This window comes from Entelurus aequoreus, linkage group LG05 (assembly GCF_033978785.1).
Source record: "Entelurus aequoreus isolate RoL-2023_Sb linkage group LG05, RoL_Eaeq_v1.1, whole genome shotgun sequence".
NCBI classification, from domain to species: domain Eukaryota; kingdom Metazoa; phylum Chordata; class Actinopteri; order Syngnathiformes; family Syngnathidae; genus Entelurus; species Entelurus aequoreus.
In genome coordinates, this window is record NC_084735.1 from 2,198,781 (window position 1) to 2,214,737 (window position 15,957).

Below are 15,957 nucleotides of genomic sequence, written 5' to 3' on the forward strand. Positions count from 1 at the left end.
ATGAATGATGAATTAAACAATGTTTCAATGTCCCACAATCCGTATTTATTTATTGATATTTAAATGTGTAATTTTCCATATATCTATTATTTTACTGGACTTAGCAAGCACCTACTACTAGCACACTCTACAGACCGAGAATAACTGTTCAACCACACTTAGTAATGCCAAGCTAGATGCTAACCTAGCCTTACTATGCCTCAGTAAGCAAACTTTTGCTAACCTAGCCCAATGCTATGCTAACACAATGCTAACCTAGCTCAATGCTATGCTAACACAATGCTAACCTAGCTCAATGCTATGCTAACACAATGCTAACCTAGCTCAATGCTATGTGTCACTCCTCTTCGAACTAATGCCTCACGCAGCTGTCATTCACACAGCCTCGTCACACGCACACACTCTTATCTCAAAATGTCTCCCAGCTTTTTTTTTTTTTTTATATGCGTCACACAGTCACTCACACACAGAGAATTTACCAGCGAGCAAGAGCCTTTTTTCCCGTATTCAAAATCTCAGTGTGTAAAACAACTGTAATATCGCACAGTCACAATCACCAGTATAGTTAAAAACAAATTCAAATGACTGGAATTAGCTCGCAGCTCCCAAGAGGGGGAGCCTCCCTGCTTAGGCTGCTGCCTCCGCGATCCAACCTCTTGATAAGCGAAGGAAAATAATTATATGGATGGATCATTCACTCATGTGTTTTCTGTACATAACTTTGTCTATTTTCTCACACGCACACACATAACCAACAATTTCCCAGCTCTTGCAGATCAGCGTGGGTGCGAAAAAAGCGTGAGGGAACTCTCACAAAAGCATGAGGGAGAATTAAAACAGATAAGAAACCAGGTGCTACACAAAAGTTATTAAAATACGCAGATATATATATATATAAATTTAAAAACACACATTTTTATCCCACAAAACACTCCCCCCTGGTCCGGACCAATATAAACAACTAATGCACGCGTGCTTTTGTGGAATCGGCCGTCTCATAACACACACACGCAGGTCATTTTTACTCATATAATGGCGATTAACCCATTCAGCGGAGCAAATCCTGCTTTTCCTTCCTGACCAACACGGATAACAGCCTAAGGCGCTGTAGAATTTCCAGGAATCACCCTTCAATTTCTACAGTACATCGTGTCTGGTCAGTCCATATAGTTTCACCAAGTCTCTACCATATGGAGCCCTTACTCTATCCATCTATACTGCAGCAAATTTCCAAATTCGTGACAACTTGGCTCAGTTGATCTCCTCTACCGGAGTCACTGAACGATCACCTTATATCAGGCTTTTTACCCGGCTGCAGCTTCCACATAGACAGATACGTAGGACCTTCATAGACGTCATAAATTTGTGTGGGCCAAATGTCACATCAGTTTAGCCAACCTTGCCTTAAATTTCGCTGTGTCCAACTCCGGCTAACCATGTACTTGCAAAGAAATTTTTCGTCTCACATCGTCTATGCTTCTACACTCCAAACCACCAAAATTCTATCAACAATCCCCATTTGTTAAAAACAAGAGATTACAAGTTTTCAACAACACACACAGACAAATGATCACATATAATACAACTCAAACCAACCAACACATGCCCCAGTCTAGGTTGTTTTTGGAGAACTATCTTTTATGAAAAAAAAATTTCAGTTTTTATCTTACCGATCCCGTTTCTCTTCAGACAGACAACTTTTACACAATAAGCAAAATAGCTTACCTTTTATTAGATGCGCGCGTGCAAGCGTTGTCTGCCTGAGAGAGAAGCCGGGAGCGGATGTTGACTTGCAGAGTTCTGGACCATCCTGTTCGTGACGCCAATTTTGTAGTGGAAAGTCCAGGTTGTCAATGAGAACCAAAGTAGATTTAACACAAGAGTTTTATTTTACTCATAATCAAATGGTACAATGGTTGGGTTGAGTTGTCTAGCACACAGAAAGTTTCCCCCCCGGGCGCGCCCGTCACCATGAAAAAGAAGATGGTGTCCAAAACACTCTCTTCGTTTGGCTTTATCCCTTTCTTATCTCTCTTGTTAGTGCGTCAATGTCTTGTTTTGCTTTTCCTATCTGTTCCATAACAACTCGAATTCTGTAGACAGGTTGGCACGACTTAAAGTTCACTTTTGTCCCACAGAAGAGGAAGAGAAATCAAAATGAGCATACATTTTTGACAGACATGAACTATAGGTCAAAGGTCAGAAATTCTACTACAAGTGTTTTATATCACTCCACATAGGGCTGGATGTGTATGATATCAGTGTTTTATATCACTCCACATAGGGCTGGATGTGTATGATATCAGTGTTTTATATCACTCCACATAGGGCTGGATGTGTATGATATCAGTGTTTTATATCACTCCACATAGGGCTGGATGTGTATGATATCAGTGTTTTATATCACTCCACATAGGGCTGGATGTGTATGATATCAGTGTTTTATATCGCTCCACATAGGGCTGGATGTGTATGATATCAGTGTTTTATATCGCTCCACATAGGGCTGGATGTGTATGATATCAGTGTTTTATATCGCTCCACATAGGGCTGGATGTGTATGATATCAGTGTTTTATATCGCTCCACATAGGGCTGGATGTGTATGATATCAGTGTTTTATATCGCTCCACATAGGGCTGGATGTGTATGATATCAGTGTTTTATATCGCTCCACATAGGGCTGGATGTGTATGATATCAGTGTTTTATATCGCTCCACATAGGGCTGGATGTGTATGATATCAGTGTTTTATATCGCTCCACATAGGGCTGGATGTGTATGATATCAGTGTTTTATATCACTCCACATAGGGCTGGATGTGTATGATATCAGTGTTTTATATCACTCCACATAGGGCTGGATGTGTATGATGTCAGTGTTTTATATCGCTCCACATAGGGCTGGATGTGTATGATATCAGTTTTTTATATCGCTCCACATAGGGCTGGATGTGTATGATATCAGTGTTTTATATCGCTCCACATAGGGCTGGATGTGTATGATATCAGTGTTTTATATCACTCCACATAGGGCTGAATGTGTATGATATCAGTTTTTTATATCGCTCCACATAGGGCTGGATGTGTATGATATCAGTGTTTTATATCGCTCCACATAGGGCTGAATGTGTATGATATCAGTGTTTTATATCGCTCCACATAGGGCTGAATGTGTATGATATCAGTGTTTTATATCGCTCCACATAGGGCTGAATGTGTATGATATCAGTTTTTTATATCGCTCCACATAGGGCTGGATGTGTATGATATCAGTGTTTTATATCGCTCCACATAGGGCTGAATGTGTATGATATCAGTGTTTTATATCGCTCCACATAGGGCTGAATGTGTATGATATCAGTTTTTTATATCGCTCCACATAGGGCTGGATGTGTATGATATCAGTGTTTTATATCGCTCCACATAGGGCTGGATGTGTATGATATCAGTGTTTTATATCACTCCACATAGGGATGGATGTGTATGATATCAGTGTTTTATATCACTCCACATAGGGCTGGATGTGTATGATATCAGTGTTTTATATCACTCCACATAGGGCTGGATGTGTATGATATCAGTGTTTTATATCACTCCACATAGGGCTGGATGTGTATGATATCAGTTTTTTATATCGCTCCACATAGGGCTGGATGTGTATGATATCAGTGTTTTATATCGCTCCACATAGGGCTGGATGTGTATGATATCAGTGTCCTATATCACTCCACATAGGGCTGGATGTGTATGATATCAGTGTTTTATATCACTCCATATAGGGCTGGATGTATAGGATATCAGTGTTTTATATCACTCCACATAGGGCTGGATGTGTATGATATCAGTGTTTTATATCACTCCACACAGGGCTGGATGTGTATATCAGTTTTCTATATCGCTCCACATAGGGCTGGATGTGTATGATATCAGTGTTTTATATCACTCCACGTAGGGCTGGATGTGTATGATATCAGTGTTTTATATCACTCCACATAGGGCTGGATGTGTATGATATCAGTGTTTTATATCGCTCCACATAGGGCTGGATGTGTATGATAGTATGATATCAGTGTTTTATATCACTCCACATAGGGCTGGATGTGTATGATATCAGCGTTTTATATCGCTCCACATAGGGCTGGATGTGTATGATATCACTTTATTATATATCGCTCCACATAGGGCTGGATGTGTATGATATCAGTGTTTTATATCGCTCCACATAGGGCTGGATGTGTATGATATCAGTGTTTTATATCACTCCACATAGGGCTGGATGTGTATGATATCAGTTTTTTATATCGCTCCACATAGGGCTGGATGTGTATGATATCAGTGTTTTATATCACTCCACATAGGGCTGGATGTGTATGATATCAGTTTTTTATATCGTTCCACATAGGGCTGGATGTGTATGATATCAGTGTTTTATATCACTCCACATAGGGCTGGATGTGTATGATATCAGTTTTTTATATCGCTCCACATAGGGCTGGATGTGTATGATATCAGTGTTTTATATCACTCCACATAGGGCTGGATGTGTATGATATCAGTTTTTTATATCGCTCCACATAGGGCTGGATGTGTATGATATCAGTGTTTTATATCGCTCCACATAGGGCTGGATGTGTATGATATCAGTGTTTTATATCACTCCACATAGGGCTGGATGTGTATGATATCAGTGTTTTATATCACTCCACATAGGGCTGGATGTGTATGATATCAGTGTTTTATATCACTCCACATAGGGCTGGATGTGTATGATATCAGTGTTTTATATCGCTCCACATAGGGCTGGATGTGTATGATATCAGTGTTTTATATCGCTCCACATAGGGCTGGATGTGTATGATATCAGTGTTTTATATCGCTCCACATAGGGCTGGATGTGTATGATATCAGTGTTTTATATCGCTCCACATAGGGCTGGATGTGTATGATATCAGTGTTTTATATCGCTCCACATAGGGCTGGATGTGTATGATATCAGTGTTTTATATCGCTCCACATAGGGCTGGATGTGTATGATATCAGTGTTTTATATCGCTCCACATAGGGCTGGATGTGTATGATATCAGTGTTTTATATCGCTCCACATAGGGCTGGATGTGTATGATATCAGTGTTTTATATCACTCCACATAGGGCTGGATGTGTATGATGTCAGTGTTTTATATCGCTCCACATAGGGCTGGATGTGTATGATATCAGCGTTTTATATCGCTCCACATAGGGCTGGATGTGTATGATATCAGTGTTTTATATCGCTCCACATAGGGCTGGATGTGTATGATATCAGTGTTTTATATCACTCCACATAGGGCTGGATGTGTATGATATCAGTGTTTTATATCACTCCACATAGGGCTGGATGTGTATGATGTCAGTGTTTTATATCGCTCCACATAGGGCTGGATGTGTATGATATCAGTGTTTTATATCGCTCCACATAGGGCTGGATGTGTATGATATCAGTGTTTTATATCACTCCATGTAGGGCTGGATGTGTATGATATCAGTGTTTTATATCACTCCACATAGGGCTGGATGTGTATGATATCAGCGTTTTATATCGCTCCACATAGGGCTGGATGTGTATGATATCACTTTATTATATATCGCTCCACATAGGGCTGGATGTGTATGATATCAGTGTTTTATATCGCTCCACATAGGGCTGGATGTGTATGATATCAGTGTTTTATATCACTCCACATAGGGCTGGATGTGTATGATATCAGTTTTTTATATCGCTCCACATAGGGCTGGATGTGTATGATATCAGTGTTTTATATCACTCCACATAGGGCTGGATGTGTATGATATCAGTGTTTTATATAACTCCACATAGGGCTGGATGTGTATGATACCAGTGTTTTATATCACTCCACATAGGGCTGGATGTGTATGATATCAGTGTTTTATATCACTCCACATAGGGCTGGATGTGTATGATATCAGTGTTTTATATCACTCCACATAGGGCTGGATGTGTATGATATCAGTGTTTTATATCGCTCCACACAGGGCTGGATGTGTATGATATCAGTGTTTTATATCGCTCCACATAGGGCTGGATGTGTATGATGTCAGTGTTTTATATCGCTCCACATAGGGCTGGATGTGTATGATATCAGTGTTTTATATCGCTCCACATAGGGCTGGATGTGTATGATATCAGTGTTTTATATCACTCCACGTAGGGCTGGATGTGTATGATATCAGTGTTTTATATCGCTCCACATAGGGCTGGATGTGTATGATATCAGTGTTTTATATCACTCCACATAGGGCTGGATGTGTATGATATCAGTGTTTTATATCACTCCACGTAGGGCTGGATGTGTATGATATCAGTGTTTTCTATCACTCCACATAGGGCTGGATGTGTATGATATCAGTGTTTTATATCGCTCCACATAGGGCTGGATGTGTATGATATCAGTGTTTTATATCGCTCCACATAGGGCTGAATGTGTATGATATCAGTGTTTTATATCACTCCACATAGGGCTGGATGTGTATGATATCAGTGTTTTATATCGCTCCACATAGGGCTGGATGTGTATGATATCAGTGTTTTATATCACTCCACATAGGGCTGGATGTGTATGATATCAGTGTTTTATATCACTCCACGTAGGGCTGGATGTGTATGATATCAGTGTTTTATATCACTCCATGTAGGGCTGGATGTGTATGATATCAGTGTTTTATATCGCTCCACATAGGGCTGAATGTGTATGATATCAGTGTTTTGTATCGCTCCACATAGGGCTGGATGTGTATGATATCAGTGTTTTATATCGCTCCACATAGGGCTGGATGTGTATGATATCAGTGTCCTATATCACTCCACATAGGGCTGGATGTGTATGATATCAGTGTTTTATATCACTCCATATAGGGCTGGATGTATATGATATCAGTGTTTTATATCACTCCACATAGGGCTGGATGTGTATGATATCAGTGTTTTATATCACTCCACACAGGGCTGGATGTGTATATCAGTTTTCTATATCGCTCCACATAGGGCTGGATGTGTATGATATCAGTGTTTTATATCACTCCACATAGAGGCTGGATGTGTATGATATCAGTGTTTTATATCACTCCACATAGGGCTGGATGTGTATGATATCAGTGTTTTATATCACTCCACATAGGGCTGGATGTGTATGATATCAGTGTTTTATATCACTCCACATAGGGCTGCATGTGTATGATATCAGTGATTTATATGACTCCACATAGGGCTGGATGTGTATGATATCAGTGTTTTCTATCACTCCACATAGGGCTGGATGTGTATGATATCAGTGTTTTGTATCGCTCCACATAGGGCTGGGCAATATATCGAGTTTGTAAGATATATCGCTATATTTTTAAACAAGATATGAATTAAGAAAATATCGTAATATCGATATAATTGCCAGCTTCTCTATAATTATATATCGAGATATACTTCTTCGTCCATATCGCCCAGCCTAGGTCCACATCGATAATTACTGATATTTTTGTGACCTATGGAAAATAAGGAGCAGGAGATTACTATATGGAATGTAAACATTTTTATTTGAAATACAAACTTCCTCTGATTATAATCCCCTCAGCTATCAAGGCAGAAAGGAAATGTCAACACAAGCATGGAAAACACTCCAACCATGTCAACAAAACTGTAAAATCACATTGAACACTAACAATAAACTCTTGTGTTTACGGTGTATTAGTGTAAATGTGAAAACATTGTTTTGTTTTTATTACGGTCAAATTCTGGCTACTGAGCTGCTAGTTGTTTTACTGTATAATAAGGTTTTGGGGTTTTTTAACATTTGTGTATTTAATTTTTTGACACATTTAACAGAAATACGATACAAATTTTTTACAGTATATTGCTTTAAATCAGGGGTGTCCAAACTTTTTGACTTTGGGTCCGCATTTGGCTAAAAACAATTGTAAAGTAATGTTCTATAAAGTTGTGCGTGTGCCTATTATATTAATATAATGGATATATACTTAATATAACTGGATATTAAGAGTATGTTGAACTCCTACCATCTTTGCTTCCGTGACAACCTCCTTAAAGTTTTGTAATCGATCAGAAATATCAAGCAGCTAAAATGCGCTAAACATGGATAAGTGTGGAGAGTCTTTAGCATTTTTCCTATCATGCTTTGTAATGGTTGTAATCTTCAAAAAATTATGGTGAAAGACGTTTTTTATAATATCCATAAAGTTCAGTGAGCAGGTTATGTTATGTGTTGACATTTTGTGTTGGTGGGATTTTTTTTTTAATGCACCATGACTAGGGAAGGTTGTTTGCATTGGGTCATATAATAATTGCTGCACATGACTCCTTTCAAAGTGAAATTATATATATATTGACCTGATTTACTCAAGTTTTCCACAAGATGGCGACAAAGTAATAGTATCAACGTTGCTAGACTCTTAAAATTGAAAGCGCCGGCGGGCCACAGTTTGGACTCCCCTGTTTTAGACCATGTCGCCCATCCCTAATGTTCTCTTCACATTTCACCTGTATTATTGTAGAGTAAGCTCGTGCGAGTGTTGAACCTGTGGCAGAAGAACAGCGTCTTCAAGAGCGAGGTCATTCAGCCCCTTCTGGACATGGCCGCCAGCGGGGGCGCGGCGCCCTACGCGGGCTCCGACGAGCCAGGTGATGGCGGTTTGTGTTCCCGCTCAGACGGCCTTCTGTTTCAAAAAAGGATGGCGCTGATCATTGATAATTGCAGGTACACCTCCGTCTCCAGCCAAAGAAGCCGTCCCCACGGTGACGACGGCCAACCCCGCCGCCGCGCCTGCGGGTCAGCTGCAGAAAGAGGACAACCCCTTTGCCGCCGTGGCGGAGCTCTTCCAGACCACACAGGGTCAGCAGGTGAGCACTTCTCTCTATTTCTATCTGTTTTGGAGATGTTCCTATTCATTAAAGACATGTCCAGAGAAAGCCAAGGTATTTATGTGAGATATCAAATAACATCAGGTTACAGAGAAGCAAGTTTGCGCTGCTTAGTGTCAAACTCAAGGCCCACCACTTCATTTTATTTGGCCCCTCGAAATCCTGTAAATGTGTATAAAATGAAGTACTGTAACTTTTCTTACTAAATCTATTCTTTCTTTCTATTTTGGGAGAAAAAAAATATATGTACTCCATGTAATCGCAAATACTGTGTAATTTTGAAAAAATATATCATCAAACATTCAAACCATTTTTTTTTAAATAGAAATAAATACTAATAATAATGATTTCAAAGCAAGCTATCCGTGAAATTGTGCAATGTAAAAGTAGCTATAGATTTCATGGTAAAATTGTGAAATTTAGTGTGGTTTTTACAGCATTTTTCTCTAAATGAAAAAAAACAGTACTTTTTTTACTGTAATAAACTCTGGTGTCGTTTTGGCATTTACAATAATACACCGAAAAATCTACAGTTTTTGATTTGCTGTAAAAAAAAAAAAAAAAATTTAAAAACTGGCAGCTCATGTGTCAACATTTTACTGAAAAATTGCATTTTTTTTATTTACAGTAAAAAAAACAAATATAAATTTTACAGTAAAATTCTGGCAACTGGGCTGCCTTTTTTTTAATTATAAAAACAGCAGTACTGTTTTTCCATTTACAGAAATTATTGCAACTTACCATATTTTTTTACATTTTAGTTGTTTTTTTAAAATCTACTTATAAAAAGCATAAAAAAATTGTGTAATAATAGTATTCACTGTTAGACGCGGCCCTCTGGGGCCAAACATACCTGCGACGTGGCCCTCAGTGAAAACGACTGTGACACCTCTGGCTTAGTGGGAAGAAAAAAAAGAGAAAGCCAAAGAGCAAAAAAACAGACTCTGATTGTGAACTGGAATGTGTTGGTTAAACATTGGGAAAGGCAGTAATACAGCATCAATCACAAGAGAAGCCCACTTGGAGAGTAACCTTTGACCAAAAGACAAATACAATATTAATTAGTGATATTCGGCACGTGCCAATGCAGAACAGGCATGTCTGTGGAAATCTGTGTTTTTAAACATTAATTTCCTTGTCAAAATATCACTTCCGCGTTTTTTTTAATGAAATATTGTTGCGTGTAAGGATGGGAGTCGAAGGAGTGTCAGAAGATGGAGCTAACTTGGTTTTCTTATCAGCAGTAAAAAATCTCAGTGCAACACACAACAACAGACCGGAACTCTAACAATAACAACATTTACGTAAGTAAATTATGTAAACTCACTACAATATAAAAAAAATAGGATCCACTTGTTGACCGCTGGCCTCAGCCGCAGGTACTCGCTGTTCCTCTTGCCTAAACGCTGCACTTTACTGCAGGACAGGGAGACAACAGGGCAGCAAAACAAGTTAGTTAGCATAGTTAGCATCACCTAGCTCGCTTACATGTTGGGTTGGCGGCTTTCTACTTTGCTGCTAATCATATTTGGGTGACCATAATCCCAACACTGTTAGTTCCCAACCAGTTGTAGTTATTAGTAGCCAGCGAGAAAATATATTTTTGACATGACTGCTGTAAACGGAAGTATATATCCCAAGGGGGCGTGGCTATAAGACAGAGGCATTATATACAATTTTACATTACATTTTCAATGATAATAATGTTGGTCAATTACTAAAAATAACAACTAAAATGTATGTAGTGCATTATATTGGACATGTAATTGTAAAAGTGAAGGGAAGCAATACAACATAAATCACATGGTGAGTGCTACATTGACTAAAATTGACAAGACGTTACTAAAATACAATTTTTACCACAAACATTTGTAAGGATACTTGTCAAAAGACACCTTTCTTGTGCGCGTAGCCTCGTGATTCCTCAACGGTGTCTGCTCTCCCTCCCGCCGCTCAGCTTCAGCAGATGCTCCAGAACTTCCAGCAGCAGCCGGCGAAAGCGGAGCCGCCCCCTCAGCCTCCCGCCCCTCAGTTGGACGTCCAACACGCCGCCCGCGTCTTCAGCCCCGGGCCCCCGCGCCCCGCCCCGCCCTCCCAGCAGAAGACGGCGTTTGATCGGGTGAGTGGTCGGACGGCCGCCGCTTCAAAGGTGCCTTCAAACGCCCGCGCGCTCAAACTCCCTCTGCCCCCAGACGCTGCTGGATCGTTTCGACTACGACGACGAGCCAGACGCCGGAGAGGACAAGGATGACTCCTCGCATCCTTCCTTGTAAGGCCTTGATTGATGTACTTACTCTGAAGCGTGTGTGTTGAGCTGATGATGATGTCATTGTTGTCATGACGACAGCATGCAGCAGCCTCATTCCTTCCCGCCGTCCATGATGAACATGTCTCAGGATCCCTCGCATCAGGTACTTTAAATGTTTGGTGTGTGGATGTTTCGTATTCAGTAATCAGCCAATAGAATATAGTCCAATAAATATTTTTACAATTGAATATGAACTTACAAACATTGAACTGGGTTTGTAAATATTAAAGCACATTTCTCCATAAGAACCAACGTAAATATGAACAATGGGTTCCGGCCTCGACGAAAGTCCATATTTTAGTGAAGGTTTGAGCAAAATGTATAACAAACACACATAACAAGGAGGTGAGGAATTAACTACCGTATTTTCCGCACCATAAGCCGCACCTAAAAAACAATTTTTTTCTCAAAAGTGTCTTATATATGGATTAATATTAATATTTATTTTAATAAAGTTTAGGTCTCGCAAGTACGGTAAACAGCCGCCATCTTTTTTCCCCGTAGAAGAGGAAGCGCTTCTTCTTCTACGGTAAGCAACCGCCCCCATAGAAGAGGAAGCGCTTCTTCTTCTACTGTAAGCAACCGCCAAGGTGAGCACCCGCCCCCGTAGAAGAAGAAGCGCGCGAATATTACCTTTCATTTCACTTGTGTGTTTCTGTAAAGACCACAAAATGTCTCCTACTAAGAGACACGCGTACAAGGTTCCACTGACTTTTGATATTCCCGTGAACCGCACTGTGGATGCAACGGGAACACGCACGGTGAATATTCGCACCACAGGGAATGAGAAGTCGTCCTTCACCGTGGTTCTAGCTTGCCATGCTAACGGCCAGAAACTTCCACCCACGGTGATATTCAAAAGGAAGACCTTGCCAAAAGAGAACTTTCCAGCCGGCGTCATCATAAAAGCTAACTGGAAGGGATGGATGGATGAAGAAAAGATGAGTTTGTAACGCTGGTTTGTAATATATTATTAAAGTTTGACTGACTTATCTGTTTTTTTGACATTCCCTTTAGCGTAGCGTAGGTGTGGCTAATAACACAGGGCGGCTAATAGGTAAACAAAGTTTTGAAATATGCCATTCATTGAAGGTGCGGCTTACAACACGGGGCGGCTTATGGTGCGGAAAATACGGTATCTCTTTATTACCAAGCCTATACAACAATCACAAGCTCTGCTCTGCCAACACGCACAGAAGTCCCTTTGGTGCCCTCAAAAACGATACGAAATCACAAAAATCCTTAACTTTAACAACCATATTGCCCCAATAATAAATATTTAAAAAAGTAAAATCCACGTACGTTAACATCGGCAAAGAAGCAGCTCAGGAGAGGAGAGAAGAGAGGGTGTGTGTGTGTGTGTATATTTTGTATATTGCCCATTCATTGTCAATAGGGGGAAATTCCTGGGAAAACAGGGAATTTGGGGAAAGGGACATGTTTTACTTTTGATATATCAGAAGAGTACTGTGTTTGGATGGTTGAAAGGTCTGAATCGGGTAAAAAGTGGAGCAAAAGTTAGTGAATTTTGGGCATTTTACAACATTCATTTGAATGGGAATTTTGGGAAAAAGGGGGAATTTGTACAGAAAAAAAATAGGAACATGTGTTGTCCCAACTAAGAGGAATGTTTTGAAGGTGGAATCGGTTGAAAAATGTGGACTGTGAAAACTTTCCAGGAAGAGGTGAAAATAGGGCTTTGGTAAACCGGGGATTCTGGGAATTCCTGGAATTTTTATTGGAACTTGTAAAGTGGTAGTGTGGTTGTCCAGGGTGAGTGGAGTGTGTGGATGTTGGAACGGTTCAAATTGGATGAGAAATGTGGAAAGTTTGTATATTGCCCATTCATTGTCAATAGGGGGAAATTCCTGTGAAAACCGGGAATTTGGAGAAAGGGAAAACATGTTTGATATATCGGAAGAGTACCGGTACTGTGTTTGGATGGTTGAAAGCTCTGAATCGGTTAAAAAGTGGAGCAAAAGTTAGAGAATTTGGGGCATTTTAGAACTATGAATATGTCCATTCAATTGATTGGGAATTTTTGAAAATATTGATGCTTGCACAATTGTTCTAGAAGATATGAATGGGTTGGCGTTGGAATTTTGAAAAATGTTGATGTAGCAACAGTTTGAATTGAGAATTAGTATTTTGGAATTTTGGGAAAACCAAAAAAAAAAAAAAGTAATATGTTTTGTACCAACTAAGAGGAATGTTTTGTAGGTGGAATTGGTTGAAAAATGTGGACTGTGAAAACTTTCCAGGAAGAGGTGAAAATAGGGCTTTGGTAAACCAGGGATTCTGGGAATTCCTGGAATTTTTATTGGAACTTGTAAAGTGGTAGTTTGGTTGTCCAGGGTGAGTGGAGTGTGTGGATGTTGGAACGGTTCAAATTGGATGAGAAATGTGGAAAGTTTGTATATTGCCCATTCATTGTCAATAGGGGGAAATTCCTGTGAAAACAGGGAATTTGGGGAAAGGGAAAACGTGTTTGATATATCGGAAGAGTACCGGTACTGTGTTTGGATGGTTGAAAGCTCTGAATCGGTTAAAAAGTGGAGCAAAAGTTAGAGAATTTGGGGCATTTTAGAACTATGAATATGTCCATTCAATTGAATGGGAATTTTTGAAAATATTGATGCTTGCACAATTGTTCTAGAAGATATGAATGGGTTGGCGTTGGAATTTTGAAAAAGGTTGACGTAGCAACAGTTTGAATTGAGAATTGGTATTTTGGAATTTTGGGAAAACCAAAAAAAAAAATAGTAATATGTTTTGTACCAACTAAGAGGAATGTTTTGAAGGTGGAATTGGTTGAAAAATGTGGACTGTGTAAACTTTCCAGGAAGAGGTGAAAATAGGGCTTTGGTAAACCGGGGATTCTGGGAATTCCTGGAATTTTTTTTGGAACTTGTAAAATGGTAGTTTGATTGTCCAGGGTGAGTAGAGTGTGTGGATGTTGGAACGGTTCTAATCGGATGAGAAATGTGGGATATGCAGAAGTTTGTATATTGTCAATTTACTTTTAATGGGTGGAAATTCCTGGTACCGTATTTTCCGGACTATAAGTCGCCGTTTTTTTCATAGTTTGGCCGGGGGGTGCGACTTATGTGTGAAATTATTAACACATTACCGTAAAATATCAAATAATATTATTTAGCTCATTCACGTAAGAGACTAGATTTCATGGGATTTAGCGATTAGGAGTGACAGATTGTTTGGTAAACGTATAGCATGTTCTATATGTTATAGTTATTTGAATGACTTTTACCATAATATGTTACGTTAACATACCAGGCACCTTCTCAGTTGGTTATTTATGCCTCATATAACGTACACTTATTCAGCCTGTTGTTCACTATTCTTTATTTATTTTAAATTGCCTTTCAAATGTCTATTCTTGGTGTTGGCTTTTGTCATATAAATTTCCCCAAAAAATGAGACTTATACTCCAGTGCGACTTATATATGTTTTTTTCCTTCTTTATTATGCATTTTCGGCCGGTGCGACTTATACTCCAGAGCGACTTATACTCCGAAAAATACGGTAATTCCGGGTAATTTTCAAAACCGGGAAACATGCTGGCTTGAATGTCCTGGGTGAGTGGAGTGGAAAGTTTATATTGCCCATTCATTGTCAATAGGTGGAAATTCCTGGGAAAACCGGGAATTTGGGGAAAAGGGACATGTTTTACTTTATATATTTTAGAAGAGTACTGTGTTTGGATGGTTGGAAGATCTGAATCGGTTAAAAGGTGGAGCAAAAGTTAGAGAATTTTGGGCATTTTAGAACTATGAATACGTCCATTCATTTGAATGGGAATTTTTGGGGAATTTCGGAAAAAAGAGGGACATTTTTGAAAATATTGATACTAGCACAATTGTCCTAGAACAGGGGTCGGCAACCTGCGGCTCTAGAGCCGCATGCGGCTCTTTAGCGCCGCCCTAGTGGCTCTCTGGAGCTTTTTCAAAAATGTATGAAAAATGGGAAAAGATGAGGGGAAAAAAAATTATTTTTTGTTTTAGTATGGTTTGTGTATGAGGACAAACATGACACAAACCTCCCTAATTGTTATAAAGCACACTGTTTATATTAAACATGCTTCACTGATTCCAGTATTTGGCGAGAGCCGTTTTGTCCTACTAATTTTGGCGGTCCTTGAACTCACCATAGTTTGTTTACATGTATAACTTTCTCCGACTTTCTAGGACGTGTTTTATGCCACTTCTTTTTCTGTCTCATTTTGTCCACCAAACTTTTAAGGTTGTGCATGAAAGGTGAGTTTTGTTGATGTTATTGACTTGTGTGGAGTGCTAATCAGACATATTTGGTCACTGCACGACTGCAAGCTAACCGAAGCTAACATGCTATTTAGGCTAGCTATATGTACATATTGCATCATTATGCCTCATTAGTAGCTATATTTGAGGTCATTTAGTTTCCTCTAAGTCCTCTTAATTCAATTTATATCTCATGACACACTATCTGTATGTCATATGGCTTTTAATTTGTTGCGGCTCCAGACAGATTTGTTTTTGTATTTTTGGTCTCAATTCTTTCAACATTTTGGGTTGCCGACCCCTGTCCTAGAAGATATGAATGGGTTGGCGTGCAAATTTTGAAAAATGTTGACATAGCAACAGTTTGAATTGAGAATTGGTATTTTGGAATTTGTACAGAAAAAAAATAGGAACATGTGTTGTCCCAACTAAGAGGAATGTTTTGA

General features: G+C 39.4%; 1 protein-coding gene across 1 annotated transcript in view; it reads left to right on the plus strand.

Moving 5' to 3' along the window:
- The window catches only part of LOC133650018 (SR-related and CTD-associated factor 4-like), a 45,036-nt gene that overhangs the window by 13,734 nt on the left and 15,345 nt on the right, over nucleotides 1-15,957 (plus strand). Inside the window, exons 5-9 of the mRNA XM_062046764.1 lie at nucleotides 8,560-8,686; nucleotides 8,763-8,905; nucleotides 10,884-11,045; nucleotides 11,119-11,195; nucleotides 11,274-11,337. Of these exons, the coding sequence (XP_061902748.1) occupies nucleotides 8,560-8,686; nucleotides 8,763-8,905; nucleotides 10,884-11,045; nucleotides 11,119-11,195; nucleotides 11,274-11,337 (573 nt within the window). The remainder of the gene's footprint in view (nucleotides 1-8,559; nucleotides 8,687-8,762; nucleotides 8,906-10,883; nucleotides 11,046-11,118; nucleotides 11,196-11,273; nucleotides 11,338-15,957) is intronic.